Below are 25,719 nucleotides of genomic sequence, written 5' to 3'. Positions count from 1 at the left end.
GACAGAAACTGGGACAGGTGCTATAGTTCTGTAGTTAGTTACTATATCACACACAGACAGACAACCTTGTCTCACATCACCAGTGATGGGATGATGAGAGCACAAAAAGACAAACAGTGGTGGCTTCTAAGAGGGAACAGGGTAGCAGAAAAGCCCAGACTCCCAAGTACAGGGAAACCTGTCACATGGGGTGCCATTGGCTTCTGACTTTGTCCTACAGGCCAAAATGATACACAGCAATAGTGGCACAGGGCACTGCCTCAGCTACTGTTCACAATACCAAGGAAATGGCAGTCCCCAGATAGGCACTTTGGCTTAATGTTCTAAGTAATCAGAACTTCCATGATTGGGGAGAAGTTGGAATGATGCAAGTCTGGGCCTAATTAAAATGTATCAAAGTATGCCAATGTAGGAGAATATCTTTTCCACCTATCAAAACACCACAAGGGCCATCAGAAAGCATCTAAGGTTTCTAGTTGAGTTTCCATTTGCAGGTCCACCTACATAATACTTTCAACAATGCATCTTTAAATTGCCTTGATTCATACCTTTCTTTGTTCTGTTACTTCAGGAAAAAAATGTTACCAGATTGAAAGCAGAATTTGAAGCAGCCTAAATCTGTGTTCCTAGGCTCACTCATATTTGGCTCCAGAATAAGCTATCTCTTATCTCCTTGAAGGCAAGAGTTGGGTTCTTGCATTCATACAAATCAAGAGAGACCCCTGTTACAATGCAAATAGTTGAATAACTCAAGGCTCTTTTTTCTAAAAAAAAATTTTTAGCCATTCTCATTCAAGAATATATAGGCAATGACAGTGGTTTGTGTCATAAAATATTCTTAAATGATGAACCTTGGTTTCTTTTTCTATAAAATACAAATAATAAGATGTATCTACTAGGTTGTGCTGAAAGTTAAAACAGGACATAGGTAATGTCCAATACAGAAGAAATGGTACCCACCATGGATGCAGTCAACATTAGCTATTATTGTTGGTGTCATTATCAGTATCGGAAACTTGTTTATGTGGGACCTAGTGGTGTTTACCTTTAATCATGGCACCCAGGACGAGGGGACAAGAGATCAACACAAGTTCATGACAGTTTGTTTGGATAACAAGTTCTAGGCCAGCCAGGGCTGCACAATGAGGCTATGTGTCAAACAAACAAAACAAAAGTTTTTGTTTTTAACAGATAGCAGAACACTGGCATCATTGTAACCTAACTTGAGTTATAATCTAGAGCAATGTTCATGAATACTGTATGCATTTTCTATCCTTTTGTAAAATGCAATGACCCACGCCATCTTCATGATTTTCCTGTAATTTTTTTCAATTGTCCAAACTTAGAAGAGACCCAACCTGTTTAATAATTAACATTGCAATTAACATTGCATAGTAAGCTAAGAAGGATGAGTGGAAGATGTAGTGTTTCTTCAACTGTGTTGACAGGTATGCATATTGAACCATCACCCATAACCCCTGTGAACCTGAGGAAGGCAGATGTAGTCACACTGCTCCCACAAGTCACCTTTAAGGTGTCCAATGCTGTTCCCTTCTCTCATCTGCTTACACCACACTTCACCTTCCCTTCTCTTGTAGGTTAGGGATCTAAGCCCACTGTGTGTACTAAGGAGTCTCAAGTTCCTATTCACTCAGCCCCAAACTAGTCTCTGAATTCCAGGCACTTACACTAGATGATATAGCCTGGAAATTCATGGATTGACCATGATTCTCATACCTCAAGCAGAGAATTCAAGCTGTGACTCAGGATGAAAAATTGATTAGCTTTCCTAATCCTGAAAGTGTGGCTAGCACTCCTTAGTGCCTCACAAGGAACCTCTTCACCTTGACTCTCACACATCTCTCATTAACTCGCTTACATTTAGCCCTTTCACAGGCACATAATAATGCTATAGTTTGAAACTTCCATTCAGTGGGCTTTGTGGTAACATGATAGAGAGTTGAATCTGCTTTGTCAAACTTGACTTTTTCTATGGTCCAAGAGGCTCCTGTCTATTCAGTGACTGTTTTAGACACATTGGAAGGCTTCATATTTTACTGGAAGCCCTTTTTATAGAAGGTAGACTTTTTATAGAAGGTTGGTACTTTCTGCTTTAAATGAACATGGTCATGAGATGTAGGATTTGCCACACACTGCTGAAGGATGAGGGGTCTATGCAGTTACTGATACACCTTAAGGAGTGTGGATAAATAAACAGGTAACTGCACAGACTCTGCTGCATAACTCACTTCACTACAAATCTTAATGGACTCTTTGACTTGATTAGATAAATTCCTTATCTGGACCACTTTTAATCTATTCAGTTTTGCTTGACTTTATAAAGAAGCTGGAAAACTCCAAGCTCTTGATAGTACCCTCGAAGTAGTCACGATAGTGTTATTACTAGAGCTGTATATAACAAATACATACACTTAAAACAGTATTATCACTCTGTAGCCTCTCAAGTGGTCAATGTCCAGAATCATCTCTTCATTGAATGTAAACTGATTTGTGATAAAAACACAAATAAATGAGTGAATGTGAGGACACCATTGCCAAGAAACCGTGCAGTAACAAGAAGTCAGAACTTTGATTAGTGCTGTGGCTGTAGGTTTTCTTCATACCTAACAGAAGTAGAGGGATTATGACAATTAATAGGGAGATCACTGTTGAAGACAGCCCCTTCTTCAGGCTCCAATGGACCAGGGTAAAAATCAATACAGTATCATTCATGCTAAATGCCACGTAAACAAACCAAACCTTCGAAGAAGGCAGCTCCCAACAAACAGATCAGTGTTTTATTTTGCTAGTTTTGTTTTCCTGAAAGCAGGATATACTGCCCATCTGAGAAAGCATCCTAATGAATTCCCCTCCACTTCAATCCCTAGAAAATGTAACCTGATGTCAGCTAGTTTCCCATCTATGGCTGTTTTCTTTTCCCCACCTTACAAATTTCTGGGTCTGCTAATTCCCAATGGGAATTCTCATTTTATTTCATATGATGGAGGCTGCCCTAATTCATACATTACAAAGAAAAGCAAATTAGATCCTAACTAAATTTGTTGTCTTTTGGCAGAGTGAATGCATTTCTTTAAGCTATGTTCTAAGGGAAAAAAAGTAAAAATAATTCTCATTCACTTAGCTCTTAATAATACTGTAATTTGTTCACATAAACAAAGCTATTGGATCATATGAAATAGTTTTGTTTCCCACCAGAACAACAGTCTACTATTTGTTTTATTGCAATGTTCCAGTCTTAATCCTCTGACTGTTGAGTTTCCCAGTTAAGCAAGACATTTTCCAGTCTTCAGATTGTGTCCTTTAAAATCTGGGGGGAAAATCCTCTGTTCAAACATTACACTTAGCAGGGAGTCTTCTGAAATGTCAAATGGGGAAAATTGAAAACAGCTTAACGACCCAAAAGAATAATATTTCACAAAATCCTATGGAGTAAAATCTCAGATCCCATGGGACCCCACACTGTTAGGCAATTTGGGGAAAATATTAACCCTTTAGGAGTCTCTGGACACTCTTTTATGAATAGAAGTAACTTGTCCACCATTCCCTCAAGACTTCAGAGTCTTCATCTGAAACATGCTGTTGTTTCCGCTTGAATTTGTTTTAAGGACAGATGCTCAGGCTCATAAGGAATGTGGTCCTGTGGTAGTGAGTCTTTTCTTGGTGTCAAGTCTCTAGTCAAATCAACTTGCATTGCTTTGCTTCACAAAAATAGAGCAAATATGATATAAATAACAAACAAATGGTCAGTATACTTGTGTCTGCATCTAACATCCAAAATAAGAGACTTCTTGAAATAAAAATACTTTGAGACTCATTTATTTCAGCCACCACTGTGCTATACTGGGTAGATTTAAACATTCATATTTCCTTAATTTAGAAGTCAGCCATCCAAAAGGCTTATTTTCAGTGCAAATTCTTTGCCTAGATTAAGTCAGACATCACTGACATCTACAAGATGAATGAAACCAGACCTTGAAACAGCTGCCTACCAGGCTGACATCAGCAGTTCAAAACCCAAGAACAATATCTTCCCTATGCCCTGTTTGGAGATTTACATATATACACACAAACAAAAAAAATCAAGAAAATAAAAATTTGAATATTTCCATGAAGAAGCAGAAAGAAGCTGTGGTTTCTGTGCAATCTTATCTGATCACTTACATGGTCAGATAAGATCAGCATGTTTTTTATGTGTTTATATTCCACTAACCTATCTTTACAGTTACTCAGAGCTCTTCTGTTCTTAACATTTCTCAGGCATGTTAATGCAGTCATTTGCATATTTCATCATATGTGCATCTGTCTGCAGATACAGGTCATCATTTCAAAAGGAGAATCAGAACAATACACAGATACTGCAATATAGTCCAACAGTCGTCTTCTAACTATGGGATACGCTTCCGTTAAGGAAGGGTTTCCTTGACTACATAGTCAGAGATAGTTGTATGTGTGTGAGTATATGAGGGAACCCACTTGTCACACTGCTTATGCGGAGGTCAAAGGACAAACTCAGGTGCCACTCCTTGTCTTCTACCTTGCTTGAGATAGACTATTGTCAATTGAGTATGTCGGACTAATAAACCAACAAGCTCCCAAAGATCCTTATGTCACTGCTTCCAAACTCACCCCAGGGCACTAGGGTTACATGTTGGAAGCCACCACCAGCATGATATCATCAAGAATTTTTTCCTTTCCCACCTACCTTTTCAAAGTGCCCCTTTTCCAACTGACCAAGACACATCATTTACTCATTCCCAACCTCCAACTGCATGGTCTCCTGAGATTTACAACATCCTGGATCCTAAACACATAAGCAATCAAACTAGCCCCCACTTAGCTACCTTGCCTTCTCATCCCCAAATATTGTCAAAGAATACATTTTACCATGCTTCTGGGGCAAAGTTGAAATAGCACAAACAAATAAGTGATGGGGGATGTCCTTTTGTATATATGTTTCTCTTATTGGTTGATGAATAAAACACTGACTGGACAGTAGAGGGAAGAAGATGGGTGGGGCTAGGAGATGAGGAGAATGGTGGGGACAGAGGCAGAGGGAGGCCTCGTGGAAGAGACACCATGTAGATACTAAGAAGATAGGACACACCAGGGTCTCTGGTAAGATAAGGCCATGTGGAAATACATAGATTAATAGAAATGGGTTAATATTTAAGAGAGAGTTAGCAAGAAGCCCTAGCCAATAGTTTTATAATTTATATATGTCTTTGTGTGTTTATTTAGGGCTAATTGGCTGCTGGACCAGGTAGGAAAGAAACTCCAGCAACAAACAAGGAAGGCAACAAAACTCCTATCAAATCATTTATTTTAATCTGTTTGCCTGCCAGTCTGTCCATCTAAGTATACATTAAAATTAGGAGTAATAAACTGAAGTTTCTAAGCTGCGATTATAGCTAAGGTTGAGTAAGAATGTTACACTTTGCTTCTCCCTCTAAATTTAAAAATCAAGGTTACACTATGCAAAGCAACTGTCTGCCATGTCTGGCAGTGATAGAACAGCAGCAACTGGGGAGTGATGGGTGAGTGTTGTGGGTGAGTGTTTTCCTATCTGTATCTCCCAAAGTAAAATGGTGCAGAATGAACATGGATATGTGCAACAAATAGGGCCAAACGAAATATACCATTTGTATAAAATACATCACACCTAGAAATAGAATAGAGTGGTCAGAGGAGGCAAAGGAAGGACTCAAGCAAAATAGAGGGAATGGGAACCATTGGCACTATTTACAGCCCTGGAACAGAGCCCAGCACTGAGGCTGCATATTCAGAACGCAGAGGCTTCAGTAACCAAATTTATTATTGGCCTTGATCAAACTGAAGGGTCCATGGAAGTGAAAGAAATACAGGAAAATCACTGGGAAGGAAGTGGTTTGAGGGCAATTTTCTTTATTGCATTTTATCTTAATTACAATATGTCATTTACCTCTCTCCAACCCTCCCACACCCTACTCATTCCTTACCCCTTGCAAATTCATGGAAGAATAATATTTGTTAGGTTACTTTTACTAAATCCTAGTTTATCCTCCAGGCATGCATGCATGGAACTGATTTAAAGAATAGCAAAGATCTGAAAAGCAAACAACAGGGCAGTCCAGAGCCATATGCCAGGCTATTTCCTGGCAAAGTCCTGACATGGAGTTAAAGCCCACAGGGGGTCAATGGGGCATGTGACTGCACCTAACCAAGCCAGGTAGTACTGAATAAAAGCAAGCACATGGACAAAAGGCAATGGGATTTCTAACAGGGTTCATAGTCACCCAATACGGTCAAAGTCTGTGTGTCATTTTAGAATAGCATACAGAGAAACAGGTCATTCCTGGCAACTCCAAAGTGAAGATACAAACAGCGACTCCATTCCGGAGGTGACTTAGATGTTGAAATTATTTGATAACTTGGAGCAGTCATTAAAACCATGCTCCCGGAAGAAATAGTAAAATGAAGCAGGAATTAAGACCTTTCAAATGAGGAAAAGTCTACAATATGGAAAGAACAGCTGAGAAGGAATCAAATGTAAATTTAAGATGAAAACATACAATAAATATCTTACATAGTCATTCCGTGTCAGAACGAAGGAAGCAAGAAAGGAGCAGTAGATATACTGATTGGTGCAATGTGAGTGAGTGACAGGGAATGTTTGGAAAGTGATTACAGCTTCAGTCAGGGAACTCACAAAAACACTCAGAGGTCTCCCCCTTCCTGTCACTGAGGACCAGAAGACACCAGAATAAAGACTTACATAGAAATAATGCTTTGAAATGCTAGTGGCTAAAATTCATAAATCTCATCAAAGGTATAAATTCAGACTCAGGCTTCTCAGAAAAATTCAGATAGGATAAACACAAAGAAAATCATGCCGAGACACACAACATTCAGACAAGCAGCATTTTTCAGGGAACATAATGTAAAGTGATAGAAAATCATAAATGCAACTCTTATGTCAAACAAACTAAAGTAAAACTGTATGACCATGACAATAGATGTAGGAAATACATCTGGTAAAATTCAACATGATAAAAATATTTAAGTGGGCTTGAGAGAAGGTTTAGGGAGTAAGTCTTCACTGTGTTGGTATAAGGCTCAGCTTGGATCAGATCAGAGGATCCTGGTGGCTCATGTATAGCCAGGGTAGCTACAACAGTGAGTTCGAGGTTCACTAAGAGACACTTTAAAGTATAATGTAGAAAATAACAGAGGAAAATAGTCAAAGTCAACTGTGGCTCAAAGGTACATGTGCTCACATGCAAGCCACTTGTGCACGCACATACACACACATATACCCACACATGCACAAAAGCATACACACACACACACACATATTCATACATACCCACCCATGCAAAAAGCATACAAATGAGCATTTTTAATGTAAGTAAATGTATATAGTAGCTATAATTTTCTTAACTATAAGAACCCTGGCAGAGAGTTGAAATATTCTTCAATAAATAAGTAAATAAATGAATTGAAATCCATCCACACAGTGAAATACTAGTAAGCATTATAAAAGAGTAAATCAATGATACACATGATAGTATGGTGAAATGATAATGTTACCAAGCAAAGTGAAAGAAGCTAGCTTCAAATAGAAGCAGACAGTGTGATTCTACATATACAACACATTGGATGTGCAAAATTCCTACAAGTCTGGGGCCTGGATTGGTGGTTCCCTGGGGTCGTGAGGAGGAGTGTAAGGAGCGAAGAGGCATAGACAAGAGATAGCATGATGTGTTTTGAGAGAATTGTTCTATAACTATCTGATTTTGCTAATAGTTACAAAAATATATATCTTAAAACCTATTGAAATAACACAAAATTATGAATCCTTTTGTATGTAAATTTAAAAGTAAAAACTTGTTAGCTTATCACTGACGATGACTAATGCAGACCAATAAGCTTGCCACTGAAGACAGTTTGTATAACTTAGGTCAAATTAATGTAAATTGAATAGGTAAAAATAACACTGATATTTTGTTAAGCACATGGTAACTAGCAATACACTTTGTCAAGAATTAACACATTGCCAAAGATCAACTGAAATTAACAATACATCTGTCTTCCTAATTTTTTAAGAGTATGAAGGGTTTTTTAAAGTTCCATTAAGTGAAAGAATAATACATAAACCCATAACTCCTGGCAATGTTTCCAGAAATGGAAAACATGAATTTCCTTTTGGGCATGCACCAACTTCATTCACAGGCTTTGTGTGTCAATGACAGATTATTACTTTGAGATTTTGACATAAGACAGGAAAACTGCTCAAACAACTGAACACCATCATTACAATAAAACATCCTCTATTACTATGTTCTTAATTGTGAATAAGTTTCCAAAGCACTGTCATCTAAAAAGAAAACATAAATAGTATTAATTTCCTGATATACTCTGTACAAACCAGATTTTTTTAAATTTAAGTTTTTATGAAGGTGTCTGTGTGTGGGTATGCACACATGAGTGCATGTATCTGTGTATGGGTATGTGAGTGCATGAGAGTGCAGGTTTCTGTATGTGGGTGGGCATGTACATGTGAGTGTGTGGCTATGTGCACGTGAGTGCAGGTATCTGTGCGGGTATGTATACATGAGTGTGTGTATCAGTGTGTGGGTATGTACACGAGTGTAGGTATGTAGACCAGAGGTGTTAGGTGTCCTGGGGGTGGAGCTACAGTTGTACGATGCCTAATAAGGTTGCTGGAAACTGAACTCTGGGTCCTCTGGAAGAAGAGTAAGCATTCTTAACCTTCTGAGCCATCTCTCCAACCCCACAACAACAAAAATATCAAAACACAAAGTTCTGATGAATCTCAAAAATAAGCAGGCTAGTTACTCCCAAATATTTGCATATATTTAAATAAAAATTATCATAATAAATTAATCAAAAAAGAAACTATTGGTACTTAGATTCACAACATAAGGGACAATTTTAAAGCACTCTTTTCTATTTTTCTATATAGTGTTGTTTCAGAGATCATTAATTCTAAGTAACAACTATATATTGAGTCAAAATGAAGCTCTGTGAGAGGAGAGAAATATAAATTAATTCAGACAAAAAGTAACAATGTCTAATTTTGCTGGATGTTACAAGAGGAACTTATAAATTTTGAATAGCAGATGAGAGCCAACCCACTTTAGGACTTCAGTTCCAGTCAACATATCTAGAAGAGCAATAGAAGGTTCATTTCAAAATGACAATTATTAAAACACCCACTAAATCACATCCCCTGCCATCATTTATAATCATCATTAAGTTTGTAGATATTAATTTGAAGTTGTATAAGAGATGTGTCACATTTCCAAACCCTTTCAGGGAGTCATGAGCAAGAAATCTGGGAGGACCCAGCTGTGGTCACCACTACCCTGCCTCAGAGCTTAGCTCGCTTTGCTTAAATGTGTTGGGGATTTAGACACAAAATAAACATAGGATTAAGCTGTTGAAAATGGAGACCTCAAGTTGCCTTTTGATTGCTAGGGTCACAGTCAGGAAGACGGCAATGTTGTTTGGTATAACAAAGTCCCGACTTCAGAAGAGAGTCACAGATTTTGACACGATTTTTAATCCTGTGTTAGTTTCACTGGGTGGCCTAGGGCTAAGAGTTCAAACTCTATGGTGTCTGAGTTACTAGGCAACCACATCACTGTAGCCCAGCTCTAAGGACTGCTTGAGCTTCTTAAACCTGTCCTCCCAAAACACCCAGACAGGAACCTGTCCCCCACCCCCCACCATGAGAAAGGGGAAAGAAGAGAAAGTGTTTAAGCCTAGTTGTATAAGAGTGTGTTTGACAGGATTAAGTTGACCACAAGGGAGGATATAAAGCTAGAGTAAAAATTAAAATAGATGATGGTCTGAGTCATTTAGGATATGAAGAACAACATTCTTATTGGGAAATTTTAATTGGACCATGCATCAAAATGGGCTTAGAATTGCAATGTATTTGTATCAAAACGGATTTTTTTTTTTTTTTTACTTTGCTACTTTTTTATTGGAATCTGGATCACAAATAACACTTCTGATTTGGAGTGAAACACTGAATCAAGAGTAGATAGATATCCTTGGTCTCTAGACACCGAGCATGACAGTCCTCCGTAAGGAACATGGGATCAACCCACACTTTTGTCTCCCTGATTTCAGCATCTAACTTGTGCACCAGGCTTCTTCAAGCAAAGCTGGAGAAGTGGCAGGAACAAAAGCCTCCTACACAGGAAGTAGCCACACTTCATACTTCCTTTCTCAGGATCTCATATCTCTTCTAAGAAGTCGTACTTGAGGGCTTCACTAAGTCCTATCAGTTTCAAAGACTGTAGGAAGAAATGTCCCACTCACTCTCAGAATAGTGGGCTGTGTACTATTTGATACTTTCCCATCGAATACAGTGCCAGCTGCCTGCTACAGCAACTGGTTTAATAATTTACTTCTTTTCTGCCCTACTTTGCAGTCCATGGTCTCTTGCATGGCATGTAAGGACTCCACCACCAAGCCACATCAAAGTCCAATAAGCGACTCCTTTGGCCATTTTTCTTTCACTGAATAACCCCTTCATTCTATCCCCAACCTACCCTAAACCATGTCTCTCTCTAACATGCCATTTGAAGCCAACTCCTTGTTTAAAGTGTGAGCCTATGCATAAATATATCTCTACTGGCCTATGAAATTATGAGAAATGGGCATGTTTCAAACTATAATTAAGTACCTGGCACAGAAAATATGGCCACTAAACTGAAATATGTGTATATTCAAAGTGCATCATGGCTTCCAAAGTTGCCTGAAATACATTACATGAGGATAAAATGGTTCTACACTCAAGTCTTATTACTTTATGTCATGAAATTGAGGAGATAGATGTGTGAAGGGCTTCAACTTTCTCAAGTCCACAGTTATAAAGTAAAACCATTAAGGCTCTGTTAGAAGTCAGCCAATGCTAAGTCAAAGTACTAATAAGAGGTGACATCTATGCAGAGAGAAGTTGTTTAGGTAATCCAAAATTATAAACAATTTAGTTAGGTGGTGGTGGTGCATGCCTTTAATCCCAGAGGCAGGGAGATCTCTTTGAGTTCAAGGCCAGCCTGGTCTACAGAGTGAATTCCAGAACAGCCAAGGCTACACAGAAAAACCCTGTCTTGAAAAACAAAAACAAAAATATAAACAATTTCCCAGAATTGAGGTTCTGGGAAAATACTTTATCTAAAAATGGTCATTGTAATGGAAAGTGCATGGCTAAGTTTTCAAGTTTCATGGTAATGCCTATAATCACTACCAAAGCATTGATTCTAAGAATCTCGAAGAAATAGAATGGAATAATCTCCCTGAAATGAACCTGTGATTCAATAGAAATTGAGAGTGTGTGTTTTGCCAAGATCCAGAAATACAATTAGGAAGTCTGATACTGTGAAGCGGTTGCTATCAGCAACGAGAGCTGGACAAAGCAAATACAATACTAGGAAAAAAAGGAAGAAAATGAAAGGACAAACAGCTAGAGCTCTTTCATGGTAGGATATCTCTTTAGACTCACAGAAATGCCCTTTAAAAACTACTCTCCATATATGATTACAACCAAGGTAAAGTAAAGGGATTAGTTGGACTGCTTAGAATGATTGATGGGCCTTGAACTTTAGCCCCCTTGAGTTCTCTCGACTTGGCTATGGAAACACACACAAATGTTTGTTTTTAAACCCCTGAAGAACAGTTCCCACAGAATTATCACTTTAGCACATTATTTACTTTGCAGGGCCCAGCGATAGAAAGGATAAGACAACTGTGTGTCCTATATGAGAACAAAATGTCTCAGGAATTATGACTGATTTAAAGGCAGCTAAGAGGAGATGAATTGAATTCACAGAGCCATGCCTTGGGAAAAGCAGTTATTACAGGTTGTAGGCTCTGGCTCAGTGCAGTCTGGAAAGACATTGGAGAGTTCTTGTGAGAAAGAGCCTGTAGTGTAGGGTAGCATTCAAGGGTTACTAATTGACTCCCAGGATGGTGTGCTGTTTGGTGGAAACCAAAGTGGAAGGTTGGGGGTGGAAGGGCTGGATTTAAAATAACACTTGGATGACCTCTCTCACCCTCAATTTCTTAATTTATAAAACGAAGATGAAAATACCTTGGGGACTTACATGAAGCAAAGGGGGCTAACAGCTGTGAAAATACTTTGGTAAAGAGAATGAGGTACCAAATATAAAGGGGAAGAGAGGGTACTGCTGTCGAGAGGCCAATTATTTCACAAGTGAGGAGGAGGGACTAGGACAGGAGTCAGCTTTGCCTTATAATTCATGTCTGGGGCTAAGCAAAAACCCAACACCAGCACAACTTCACAGTGTCTGTTGCCTGCATGAGAACACCTGTTCCCTTTCTCTTTGCCAAGGATATACCTTTTCTGTTAAAAATAGGCATTACTCATCCATGGAATTGACTCCATGCTACCCTCCTGTTATTTATCCCATAACTGTACTTTCTGAATGTCAGCATGTTTATATGAGTCGCTTGTATTCTTCTGTTGCTTTTTACATGTATTTGTCGTAGACTATGTTTAGTTCCCCTTGAAAGTCATGAAGCATACTTGGGCGGTGATAATGGCGGTGGTGGTGATGGTGTGGTGATGGCGATGGAATTTGAGAAAGAACTTTTCAAAACATAAACCTCTGTCAGAGTTTCTCAAGTTCAATGCCACTGACATTTTGGATCACATAACATTTTTAAAATGGGGGACTGTACTTTGTTTATTGAGGGATGTTTAGCAGGCTGTCTGGTCTCGATAACAGACTTGATCCATCATACATCTTCTTTTCTATTCAGGTGTAACAACTAAAAATGTGGACATTTATTAACAAACATTCCCTGGAGGAAAATGGGAGCTGTTGAAGAATCACCTATGGTTAAGAAATACTGCATTGCATGAAAATAAATTAATACTATGTTCACTGTTATCAACTGTATTTTTTCAGAGTCCCTGGGGTGATATTCAGGATTTAACAGGAACTCAGTTTACTCAATGAATAAAAAAACATGAGAAAAAGACTGCACTGGGTAGCCTGTAAAGTGGCCTAATAGAACAAGCCCCTATATAATTGCATTATATAATAAATACTTTTTTTCTTGATATACAATATATTATTAACACATGACCCTTTTCAGTTAGTATATAGGTATACTAGAAATCACATTCTTATACATGACAATCATTTGTATCAGTGGTTTGCTCTAGAGCACAAGAATTATAAATATATTGGGAATGAGCCTATTGGTCCACCAAGTATGAGGCAGAAAAAAATATTTAAAATTCTAGAAAAATATTTTATCAAACAGATGACATTTCAAGGAAAAACTTTTCAGAAGAAAAGTTACATTAAAAATAACTATATCTAAAAACCCAAAAGGACTCTGTGATTCTGATTACTAAACTTAAGAAATTACTATTATATTGAACACATGGTTCTAATTTAATTGTTACACCATCTTGCCCAAAACCCACCAATCTTTTCTAAGATTAGAAGTGCCGCAACATTTCCTGATGACAGAGAACTGATATTCCCAGTGACACCTCAGGGTGATTTATTGAAGAGTGGATACAAATGCGTGTGTGATTTTTGACTTTCAAAAACTGCTACCTTTTGACCAATAGGGTAGATTCTGACTGCCAGACTTTTTAAGGATTCTCAAATCCTATGTCAATTGTGATATTTTCAAAATGACCATGAATAAACACACTGAGTGTTCTTATCCAGCCAGGAACAAATGTAGCTAAAACAAGAAAGACTTGAGGGACCCCTTCTAGATCTACTCACTCTTTGCCAAGTAGTGGGAGTGGGGATTAGGAATTAGAAGAACATGAGAACAATGTGTTCCAAAGAAATCAGATAGATTTCTGTTTCTGGACATTGTGCAATAAATTGTGAGTGGTCAGGGTCTCCATCAAGAACAAATAGAAAAGGCAGATGAAGCAGGAGAAAATTCTGTTTAAAGTCAGCTGAAAGCTAAGGAAATAATTAAGCCATGAGTAGTCAAGATCACAGAGAAAAGTAAGTACAAGGCAAAGATCCACTGCTCTGACAGAGAACAGAAAGATGAAGGAGAGTGGAGAGGGATGTGGGGGGGGGGGGGATTTGAAGAGTAGAATGAGAAAGGAGAAATGCAATTAAAATACAATCTAAAAAATAAACAAGAAAAATTATTCATGTTCTATGCACTCTGTCCCTTCATGAATATGCCAGTTTTTGCCATGCTCCTACAACTGAGGATCTGGACATGGAGCCCTTGCAAAGAGTCCCAGAAGTATCAGAGTTTTCCAACCCTAAAGGAGTGAGTGGCTGGTAGCAAGGAGAGATGCACAGCAGGGGGACTGTTACCTGGGAGGAAGACTCCTTATGGAACTTAGCACAAAAGCAAGAGAAGAAAAGGCAAGCAGAAATCTTCTGAAAGTTAAGTAGAAATTATGGCAAAATATTTTGTACTGAGAATAAAAGTAACTAAACTCAGACCTGTCCCTGGACCTGTGGAACATATCGACTCCCCAAGTCTCCAGCTTAGATTCCCTGGAGGAATGTTCTTCAGAATAGAAACAAGAGTTAAATGGAGTTTTACTTTTTAAAAAATGGAACAAAGTCATCTCAGTTTCCTATTAGATTAAGTGACCTGGCCCTGCTCTATGCTCCTCTACTTTAAGAAAGAACTTGTGGCCCTATCCATCAGCAGACATCCCTTTGCTTTTGCAAGACATTCAAACCATCAGCTCATTCAACAGAATGCTTCAGAAAGCTGCCCTACTCAAAAAAGTGTTCTTCCCAAGAAGAACACCATCAATGGCTGACTGAGGTAAAGGTTGAAAGACTTGACTATTTGGGCTGACCATGGACCATTTCTGACTGAGACCAATTATCTTCCAGAATGCCCTTGTATATGGCTGAAGCTTTGAAGGGACTGGATCATATTCCAAATCTTTCCTTTCACCAAAAGCTGACTTCTTCCCTCTCTACAACAAACAGACTGAGTCCCAATAAGTAAGCAATGTGTCTCAGACTTTCTTTTAATGACTGTTTCTAGAGAACCCAACTTGTGACGGTTGGTCTCAGGGATAGTCCAAGAAATGGGGTCATAAGACAGAAATGCTGACCTGGAGAACTCAGGGGAGAATGAACATAAAGATGTGATTGGTTTTATGGCAGCTTGATAGACCATGCTTTGCTGATGATAGGCCTGCCCCTTTCTGAGTGAATAAGGAGGAGGGATAGAATGGAGAGGTGGAGGGAGGAGGGGGGAAGGAATGAAAGGAGAGCATGGAGGGGTAGATGAAGTCAGGATGTAAAAAAATTAATTTAAAAAAATATGTCATCACTAGTGACAGAGACAGACACCCTGGCATCATAGCACTATCTCGATTGCTAAAACTCTCATCAGAGGTGAATTAGGGTAGTCTCAGTTATACAAAGAAATGAACTAAAGAAAATAGACTCAGTCATGACCCCTTTGGTGGTCATATATCAGACATCCTGCATATAAGATATTTAGATTACATTTCACAGCTGTAGAAAAAATTACACTTATGGTTGGGTCACTACAACATAAGGAACTGTAGTAAAAGGCCATAGCATTAGGAAGGTTGAGAATCACTGGTAGAGTAACGTACAAAATGTTCTAAGTATAAAAATTCGTTACTATAAGACAAATAGATCAAATAGGAGTTTTGGGGTGTGTGTGTGTGTGTGTGTGTGTGTGTGTGTGTGTGTGTGTGTGTGTGTCTGTGTCTGTGTGTCTGTGTGATGGTAAGTTTTTGTGGATGGGGTACAAGTGAAAGTGTCCTTGTCAATGTCCTATTGCTATGAAGAAACACAGTGAACATGGCAATTCTTATAAAGGAAAGCATTTAATTGGGCCTTACTTACAGTTTCAGAGGTCCACTATCAGCATGTCAGGAAGCATTGTGACTCACAGGCAGACATGCTCCTGGAGAAGGAGCTGAGAGTTCTCCATCCAGATCCTCAGGCAGCAGGAAGAGAATATGCCAAGAGGCATGGATTCTGAAACCCCAAAGCCCACCTACCAGTGATGTACTTCTTCCCACAAGGCCACACCTACTCCAAAAAGGCCACACCTCCTAAGTCCTGCCAAGTAGTACTATTCCCTAATGACCAAGCACTCAAATATGTACGGCTATTAGGACCATTGCTACTCAAACCATCACAGTGAGTGTATGTGCTTGTGAGTGTTTGTGCCTGTGGATGCCTGAGGGTGATGTTAGGAATCATGAATATTACTATCCCACCTTGTAAAATGAGCAGCATGTCTAAATCAAATCCAGAGCCTGACTCATAGCAGGTCTCCTTAGCCAGCTTGCTCTGGGGATCTCATGTCTCTGCCTTCTCAGACTCAAACAGAAGGCAGTCTCCACTCCCACCCTGGCCGATGCAACTACTCTCCTGGACTCCTCCTTCCCAAATAAATCTCTTTCTCAAAAGAGTCTTGAGTGAAGATCTTCATTCACCAGTGCAGAACAGAAGAACCTTGCTGAGACACTTCCTTAGCGGTATGAACAAGGCTGAGCAAAGTTACTAACTCTGCCTGAGTAGGAAGAGATTGCTGCATTTCCACAGGGGCTTCCCCTATAGCAGAGTGTAGTAGAAGTAACATCTTGGGAAGAGAAAGAAGTGGATAGCTGTGCTAGGACCTTCCCCTAGCTATAACAGCTCTCTAGAAGAAGAGCAGGATTGGCTATCCTGCGAGTAGACCATCCCAGCTTCAGGTAGCTTGGCTTCCTGACAAGTAAGGACACCTTTCTCTCCAGGGCTAAGCTGTCCTATTGCAGCTCCAGTCTCCAGGGCTGTCCTGTTGTGGATCTAGGTAGCCTGGCTTCCTGATAAGTAAGGACACTTTTACAGTTCCAGAGCTATAACACCCATACTCACTTAAATTTTGGTACTGAAACCTGGCACTCACACTTACTTACACTTACCAAGAAAGAGAGCATCACCAATGCCTAAATGAAAATGGAGTTATTATCATGTAGCCTAATAGGAAGAAAACAATAGATGATCTTAACAGACATAAAGAAAGCTTTTGGTAAAATACAAAAACATTTTATGATTTTTTAAAAAAAAAAGCTATATTATACAGAACAATTATTTTTATATTTTAGGAATACAATACACACACATATATATTTGTCATATTATAACAATATAATAGATAAAACAATTAAAGTAAAATATGCTTGAGGGAGTAATGGGGGTATATGGGAGGGGTTAGAAAAAAGAAAGAAAAAATAGAAATAATATAATTATATTTTGATTTTAAAACTTTTTTAAATTAAAAATGACACCAATCTAGATCCATCTGGGAAAAATGAATCTCAACTAAGCCATGTCTATGATATATTTTCTTAATTGCAAGTTGATGTAGGCGGGCCCATCCCACTGTGGAAAGTGTCATTCCTAGGCAGGTGGACCTGGTCTATAGAAGAAAAGTAGCTGAGCCAGCCTGACGAAGGAAACCAGTAAAAAGCAAGCCTCCATGATCTTTACTTCAGGTCCTGCTCTGAAGTTCCTGAGTGAGTTCCTTCTCTAACATCCCTCAATGATGGGCTGTGATTTGAAAATGTAAGCCAAATAAAGCCTCCCTTCCTCAAAATAAAACTACAAACAGAAGTCCCCAAATCTAAGAGTATCCACTGGATTCTTCCATAAACAGTAAGACCCTAATGCTGAGCCACATACTTGAGTCCTAGAACAAGGGAAGAAAACAATCTGGTACATACCTGGAAGCTTCATCCCTAATGTCTACATTTCATAGTGATAGAAAGGTGCTATGTGTGCTACCAGAGGAGAAAAGGAATTATCAGTCTGACTCAGTGGTGAGCCCTGTGAGCTACAATGACTGTCCTGGGGAGACAACAGTGGCACAAATGTCATGGGGGTAATCATCAACCTTCTGATTGGAGTCAGTCTGCTCATACATGGCACGGTGGTAGAGACAAATAACCTATGGCTTAACAGATCATAGGCCCTGGTACAATTATTCTCTAAATGGACATATTGTTAAAATGATTCCTGATAACTTATTGTTATACTCATAGACTAGTGAGTCTCTCAAACCTCATCAGAGAAGCTTCATTAAATGGAGATTAACACAGAGACTCAAACTGGTCAAGTCACAGACAAGAGGAGATTTCTTAGTGCTCTGCATTAAATAGAAATTATATTATACCCCCTCCAAAGTTTAGTGATCACTATGGAATAAGGGATAAAAAAAAAAAAAAACAGTGAGAGCCAAAGGCAGTGGATGACTACAAGGAAACCATGTTTTCTAGACACATCAGGGACATTGCAAATATGGCCTCATGGTGATTGTGATACGAACACAAGCTGTAGCCAGACCAAATCCCAGCATGAAGTAAGGAAATGGTAATGAAATCTCACCCTTAGCTAAGGAGCTATTGGCAACTGAGAGCTATTGGGAGAGGTTGAGTCCATTTTCTTTAAGGATCAAGCACCTTGTAGGTTAACTACATTCCAGTGGATGGCCACACACCCAAGAGTATATGGGCAGCAGAAATCAGACTCAGTAGATTATTTTTTAAATGAAGACACAAAGTTGGGTGGACAGGGAAACAAGTGGATCTGAGAGGAGTTGGAAGAGGAGGCGTGAATATGATCAAAGTACATCATATGAAAATTTCAAATAATTAATGAAAATAGTAACTCTCTCTTTTTCTGTTCCATGTACAGAAAATAAGAAGCATAAGTGTTGAAACTAGGGAAACACAATCAGAGATTTTTACAATACATCTACCCAATAATTACCATCTATCCAGTCAGCTTTGTGCTCAAAATACCTGAAATAAACAGTTTGAATGGAGGAGAGATTGTTTTGCCTCAGAGTTTAGAGATTTTGGTTCATTGTCACCCACATCACTTTGAGACTATTCAGAGGTAAAATATAATGGCAAAGGCACATGGTAGATGAGGCTGTTCACCTCGTGGTGGTTGGGAAGCAAAAAAAAAAAAAAATGGAAATGAGAGGCCAGGGTCCCAATACCCAATTCAGGGGCTAGACATCAGATACCCAACTTCATTCTACTGTGCTCCACCTCTTAAAGGCTCCAGACACTCTCCACAGTGCTACAGGCCAGTAGACGAGCTGTTAGCAAATGAGTTTCTGTGCAACATTTCAGATAAAAACCATAAATGGATAAATCCATGCTGCATATGGAACTGTAAATTAATGAGACCATTGGGACATGGACAAATATTTGTACCGTAGGAGGGATCATGAAACAGTTACACATTTTTAAAACTATGATTAAATTTCTCAGGGAAAAATAACTTAAAATCACAGTGAGATGCCTCACTGCTCTCACCAAAAAAAAAAAAAAAAAATGTAAAACTGAGATTGAAAATGCCAAGGTTGGGAGTGGATGGGAACAAGCTGATCTCTCACACATAGATTCCAGGAGTATAAGCCCATATAACTATTTAGAGAACTATTTTGACTGAGCAAGCCCACAATTATGTTCAACCAAAGACATGTGTGAAAATAGTAACAGCATTGTTCATCATCATAACTGAAACTGCAAATAACCTAAATGTCCATCAATAGCAGACAAGAAAAATATTTTTCTATAATGGAGTATTAGGTGTACTGAAATGGAACCTGCAATAAACGCAATGCATTGCTCAAGCATAATGTTAAGCAAATGCATAAAGATGCAGAGCTATCACACATTATTTAATTATTTTATTTACATAAAGTTCAGTAATAAGCAAAACTAGCTAGGGTGATGGGGGTCAGGACAGAGATTTCTTTGGCAAAGGTGAGACAATTAAGAGGGCTATTGAGGGCATCTCTAGGTGTTGTTAATCATCCTTAACCTGCTCGTTTTTTAAATTATATTAGACAGTACACCTATTTATGTAGCTGTTGCTAAGTGGGTAGTATATCTGAATTTAAAACTTTAAAAGGAATCACAGATACTTACATTGTCTTCCATGCTCCTGCTCAAGGGAGAAGCAGATCTTGCTGACATCACTGTTCTCAGTGTGGTCTCTAAACTGCGAGCATCTGAGGGAATCTGGCCAGGTGAAGTTCACCATCTCCAGGACAAACTCACAGCCTTCTTTTGCAGCCTCACAGAAAGATCTACAGGGCAGGAGGCCATGCCTACACAGAAAGATAAAGGGGGTTTTAATATCTTTATCAAACAGTCCTTAAGATAATAATAATGATATTAAAGCCAGCCACAAGTAAGATAATGTGAACTATTAACTTACATTTCTTATCTGCAGTCAGCCATTTAAACTTCTATATTCAGTCCTATGACAATTTTAGCCACCCAATTATATCACCCAGTTCTGAAGATAAGAAGCTAGTTTCACAACACTGAATGCAGTCACCTCTTGTAGAAGCATTTCCTCCAAATTATTGTTCTTAAGCTTTCTGTGTTAAAATATACTAGTCAACAAAAAAATGGAGGGGTCCCCAGTTTGAAAGAGCAAAAGTAGGTAAAAAGTATATTACTTTCACTTTTTATCTTTCATTTGAGAAATCCAAACTATCTCTTAGAGGCAAATAGAGAAAACTGTTTTTTGTTTTTGTTTTTGTTTTTGTTTTGTTTTGTTTTTTATCCTCCCTGGCTCTCATGGAAAACTTATCCAGACAAGCTATAGCTCAGAAAATCTTATGTACTTAAAAAAAAATTTATCAAACTTCCATTTTGTATTCTGCAAAGTAAAAGATGTGTGCCACCAACAATAGTAAAAACAATAATGCCTCTGGAGCTTGTTCTCATCCTTGTTATAAGTAACCAAACACTCCTGGATCCCAGGTTTGCTCTGGGAATGTTAACCTAAGCTCTAGCAATGTCAAAGCCATGGACTGTCTCCTCTTAGAGCCAAGTGGCCTTCTAGGCTTACATCTGTAGGCTGTATCTTTTATCCTTGCCAATCTTGCCAAAAACATTTTAGAGAATTTTAAGGAAACTGGGAAAGAAACAGAAAATTTTTGTTTCAAATCTTAATATCACAGAATCATACAATGTTTGATCACTGTAATAAACCTTTCCTGGGAATCACAGAGCCGTGAAGATTCTGGGGCAGATTTAAATGTCACATGCTTATTACTACTGTCTTAACTATGGCAGAGGTAGGAGAAGAAAGCAGATGTGTGAGCTTCCAGGTCTTGATCTATACATGATCTAACAATGATACTGGATTTACATACTCATTGCTCAAACAAGCTTATATATCATTTGTTCCATCAATTACAGAAACATGATGGGACCTGCCACCAGGGTTAGACTGGCTCTAACATGGTCTTTGAGGGCCTTGAAGGAGAAATCTTGTTATAGCTAAGAAGTGGAGAAGGAGTTTTCAATGTTTACATTGTGTGGTGGTGATGGAGTCACACTCAGGGCATTGTTCATGCTGCTGATCCTACATTTCCCATTCTCTGTCCTTATTTTGAGACGAGATCTCACTAGGTTGCCCATACTGGCCTTGAACTCTTCTGTAGCCCTAACAGACCATGAACTTGTGGTCATCCTGCATCAAGCTACCAAGCTGCTGGTATTACATGCCTTTACCAGCAGGCATCTCTCAACAATGGCATCCTAATAAAAAAATAAAAGATTCTTTTAAAAATCATATTAAAATTATCTTTTTTAAAAGGATTTTTTAAAAATTTGTTATGCTTACAGTGTTCTGCCTGTATGTCTGCCCAAGATTTTGTTACAGATGGTTGTAAGCCACCATATGGTTGCTGGAATTTGAACTCAGAACCTCTGTTAGAGCAAGCAGTGTTCTTAATTGCTGAGCCATCTTCCCAGCTCCCTAAGATTATCTTTTAAAAATAATCTATTTAAATTAATATGTAATTAATTTTGATACTGATTTTTTGATACAGGAATTTTTGCCTTTAAACAAGTTACATTGAGAACATAAAACATGAATTTGTGCTGATAACCACTCAGGAATATATTAGTGTCTTAGTGTTTCTATTGCTGTGATAAGACACAAGAGCAAGGCAACATGTAAAAGAAAGCATTTCACTTGGGGTTTAAGATTTCAAAGGGTTTGCACACCTTTAATCCCAGTACTCAGGAGGCAGAGACAGGCTGATCTCTGTGAGTTCGAGGCCAGCCTGATCTACAGAGCTAGCTTCAGGACAGGCTCCAAAGCAGTAGAGAGAAACCCTGTCTCAAGAAAAAACAAAACAAAACAAACAAAAAATATTTCAAAGGGTTAGAGTCTAGGGTGGTAGAACAAAGGCATGGCGGCAGGGACAGCTGAGAGCTCACACCTTGGATCCACAAGCAGAGACAGCCAACTGGAAAAGCTGAGGGAGGGCTTCTAAAACCTCAACGCCTGCCCTAAGTAACACACCTCCTCCAACACGCAGCTTTTAATCCTTCCCAAACAGTTCCACCAACAGGACTAATATTGAGACTGAGTATCAGACATATGAGCATATTACAGCCATTTTCATTCAAACCACAATTAGATATTTGCAGAAAGAACTAAAAGTAGATAAGTCTCCCCAGTGGTTCTGGGAGCTTTCTTTATCTCTGAGACCACTTACTCTTCACCATCCCGTGTTTTTTCCCAAGATGTCCCAGTCAACAGTGATGATGAAGTTTCACACAGGGGCCTAGTGGTCTTTTTTCATGTCCTGAAGTTAAAGTCTTTAACTCAGAAGCTAACTCATCACCATGGACTCTCACTCTCTACCATTTTCCTAAGTCCCCCACCACAGACCCTCCCATGGATATTCTGATACTGTCTGTCCTTAAACCGGCAGGCAGTTCAATCACACCAAGACTCAGTTTCCCCAGTTGAAAGATGAGCAATTTGGAAGAGCTCTTGTTTGGACCATTTCCCATAATTATCTTATTATGAACACTTTGTTAAGTTTAAATTCACTCTTGAGAGCATGTTCTCAGAGGAGCACCGAGGCTGTGATAACCCCATCAGCCTTGATGAACTGTAAGAAGTAACACTTTTCTCAAAGTTTGTGCGGGGAAGACAGAACTACTAAAATATCATCAGACCATCTGTTCTAAAATTATCAACTGGGAAACAATGTCTAGAGTGTTTCCAAATAGGTCTCCTAAGAGGTGTAACTGACAGAAACCCCATGAGTTTTGAATTGCTGGACCAGAATATGTGAGCTAGGGTTAGAGTATTAATAACTATGAGCCCTTACAAACAGTGAGCAAATGAGGAACCATTTGTTCTTGTTTTGCCTGAAATTCAGCTGCCTGTGAAGAGTGAATGCTCTTTGCTTTTCATCACAGGGAACAGGATGATGAGACAGGCTACACTATTTTGGAATGTAAGTATCTATATCCAAGCAACAACACTCTGGCAACTGGAAAACAGTGCTCAACACAAGGGAAGGTTCACTTTGGCTATCAGAATGGCTATTTTAGAAAGGCTGATTGTTCTTAATTGATGTGTGAAGTACATTGGGTGTGGTACAAAAATGTCCTGATGCATTTCAACTCAAGTGAAGCCAGAGAGCTCTGATCTGCCTCTACAATTATTTGTTGACACATTTGATAAGTTTGGAAATATGCTATCACAAAGTGATAACAAGGACTTGGAATATTTTTCACTAGTGAGAGTGTTTTTAAATAATTAACCTACCAAAAAGTATTCTTAAAATAATCTATAACTTCATTACTAAATTTATTTCTAGAAAATTGCATTATGATATATCTAAAGTTATATAGATGTTTATCTAAAAGAAAATTATGATAGTTATAAATGTAAATGTTTTAAAGAAGTTAGAGCTACAAAATAAACTAATGGCCATAGGCTTTTAAAGTTATAAATCACATTTTTTCTATCAATTTGAGCTACTTTTTAGAAATGCTTCCTATAAATTCTTTGAGAATTTCATGTAACTATCACCGTCATGCAATATATTCTGATCAAATCCATCCCTCACTTCTTCCCCTACTGTCTTCAGATCCACCATCACCTCCTAACCCCCAACTTTGTGTCCTTTTGTTTTTAATAAACTACTAAGTCCAGTTTGTGCTGTCCATACTCCTGAATTCAGGACCACCCACTGGAATGTGATTGACCTACTACAGACCTTGCTCTTGAGGAAACTTGACTCTCCCTCTCCCTCCCTCCCCAAAGGCATCAACTGTTCACTGGCCCTCAGAGGTGAGATCTTGCCTATACTAGAACATTGACTGGCTTGGTCTTGGGCAGGTAGCCACAGCTGCTGTGAATTTATGAGTACAGTGTCACATCAAGTCCAGGAGTCACATTTTCATTCTGCTTCCCTTTGACTTTTGACTCTTACAATCTTTCTTCCCTTTTTTCCAGGGTGGTCCCTGAGCCTTGACTGGGGGGTGGGGGGGAAGGGGTGCATGATAATAGATGGTCCATTTGTGGCTGAGCCTGCCACAATCACTTAATCTCTTCTCTGCATGTTGACCAGCCACAATCTGCATTAGCCACCATCACCTGCACAAAAAACTTTTCGGATGAAGTCTAAGATCTGCACAAATTGGTGGATATGGAGATACAAAGTTATAGTAATCAGTTTGATAGCTTGTCCATTGGAAAGACTAGTAGTAGTAGGCTCAAACCTGGGGCCTATGAGATCCCTAAGCCAGAGTTCTAGGCCAGATTTACAATTTGAGTCACCTGTTTCCTCCTGTGGAGCAGGCCTGAAGTCCAATCAGAAAACAATTGGTTACTCCCATATTCTTGTCACAATTGTACCCATGAGCATGTTACCACACTGGTCATTGTTATAGTTCACACAGTTCACAGATAGGGAGTCTCTTGGTTATCCCCACCACCACCATCAGCTACTATGTAGCTGCTTTTTCTTGGGCTCTCCAAAGCAATCATTTCATATAACTATCCGTAGAAAAACCAAGAAATTAACAGTAGTACAATGCCTTTGAGACAAACGTCCTGTTTAAATATTGCTAAATCTCTCTATTCAGAATCTCATTTCACAGTTGTCAAATTCTATTTTCAATACACTATGCTTAAAATATATTAGGAGAACTTTGGTTTTAAAACTCTTTTTGTGGGCACAGGGGAAGATGATTTGCATCAGAGAAAACTTACCTATGTTCTCTGTTTTCTACTGCCCCTGCCTGTGGAAGTCTCTCTCTTGAGTATGTACTGACTTACTCCCAACTACAGAAACTAATGGGATGCCATTTCATCATTGAGCTACATATGATTGTAACTTCCCCTCTTATTCATACCTCCACCACTTTCTCTCTTGCTGGCTTTGACAAAGCAAGTTGCCATACATACTAAGGAAACTACATGGTTAGCCCTGAGGGTAACCCATTGCCCAACAGACCTTGAGAAACCGAAGCTCTTCTAATAACTCAGGAAGTCAGAAATGGATCCTTCCACAGTCATCCCTTCAGATAAGACCTCTGCCTCTAGCCAACACCTTAGTTCACACTGAGACTCTGGTGCAGAGGAGTCAGCTGAGTGACCCTATGGTTCCTATTTACAGAAGTAGTGACATAACACATATGGGTTGTTTTAAGCCATTGAAGGTGTGATAATATGTAACACAGCCATCTTTTCCTTGGCACACACCTCATTCTCAGTCTTGATACGGAGCCCTATGTGGTATTTGTGGACAAGACTTAATCATTTTTAATGCAATTCCAGTTTGATTTTTTTTAGACCGAGCTGTTCAGTGACCAATGCTCACAAAGTC

General features: G+C 38.9%; 1 protein-coding gene across 1 annotated transcript in view; it reads right to left on the bottom strand.

Moving 5' to 3' along the window:
* The window catches only part of Corin (corin, serine peptidase), a 196,252-nt gene that overhangs the window by 103,289 nt on the left and 67,244 nt on the right, over positions 1–25,719 (bottom strand). The window contains 1 exon segment of the mRNA XM_051198201.1: positions 19,988–20,169. Coding sequence (XP_051054158.1) covers positions 19,988–20,169 — 182 coding nt within the window.

This window comes from Phodopus roborovskii, unplaced genomic scaffold (assembly GCF_943737965.1).
Source record: "Phodopus roborovskii unplaced genomic scaffold, PHOROB, whole genome shotgun sequence".
Classification (NCBI taxonomy): domain Eukaryota; kingdom Metazoa; phylum Chordata; class Mammalia; order Rodentia; family Cricetidae; genus Phodopus; species Phodopus roborovskii.
The sequence above is the reverse complement of the archived record's forward strand: the minus strand, read 5'-3'. Positions and strand labels throughout refer to the sequence as shown.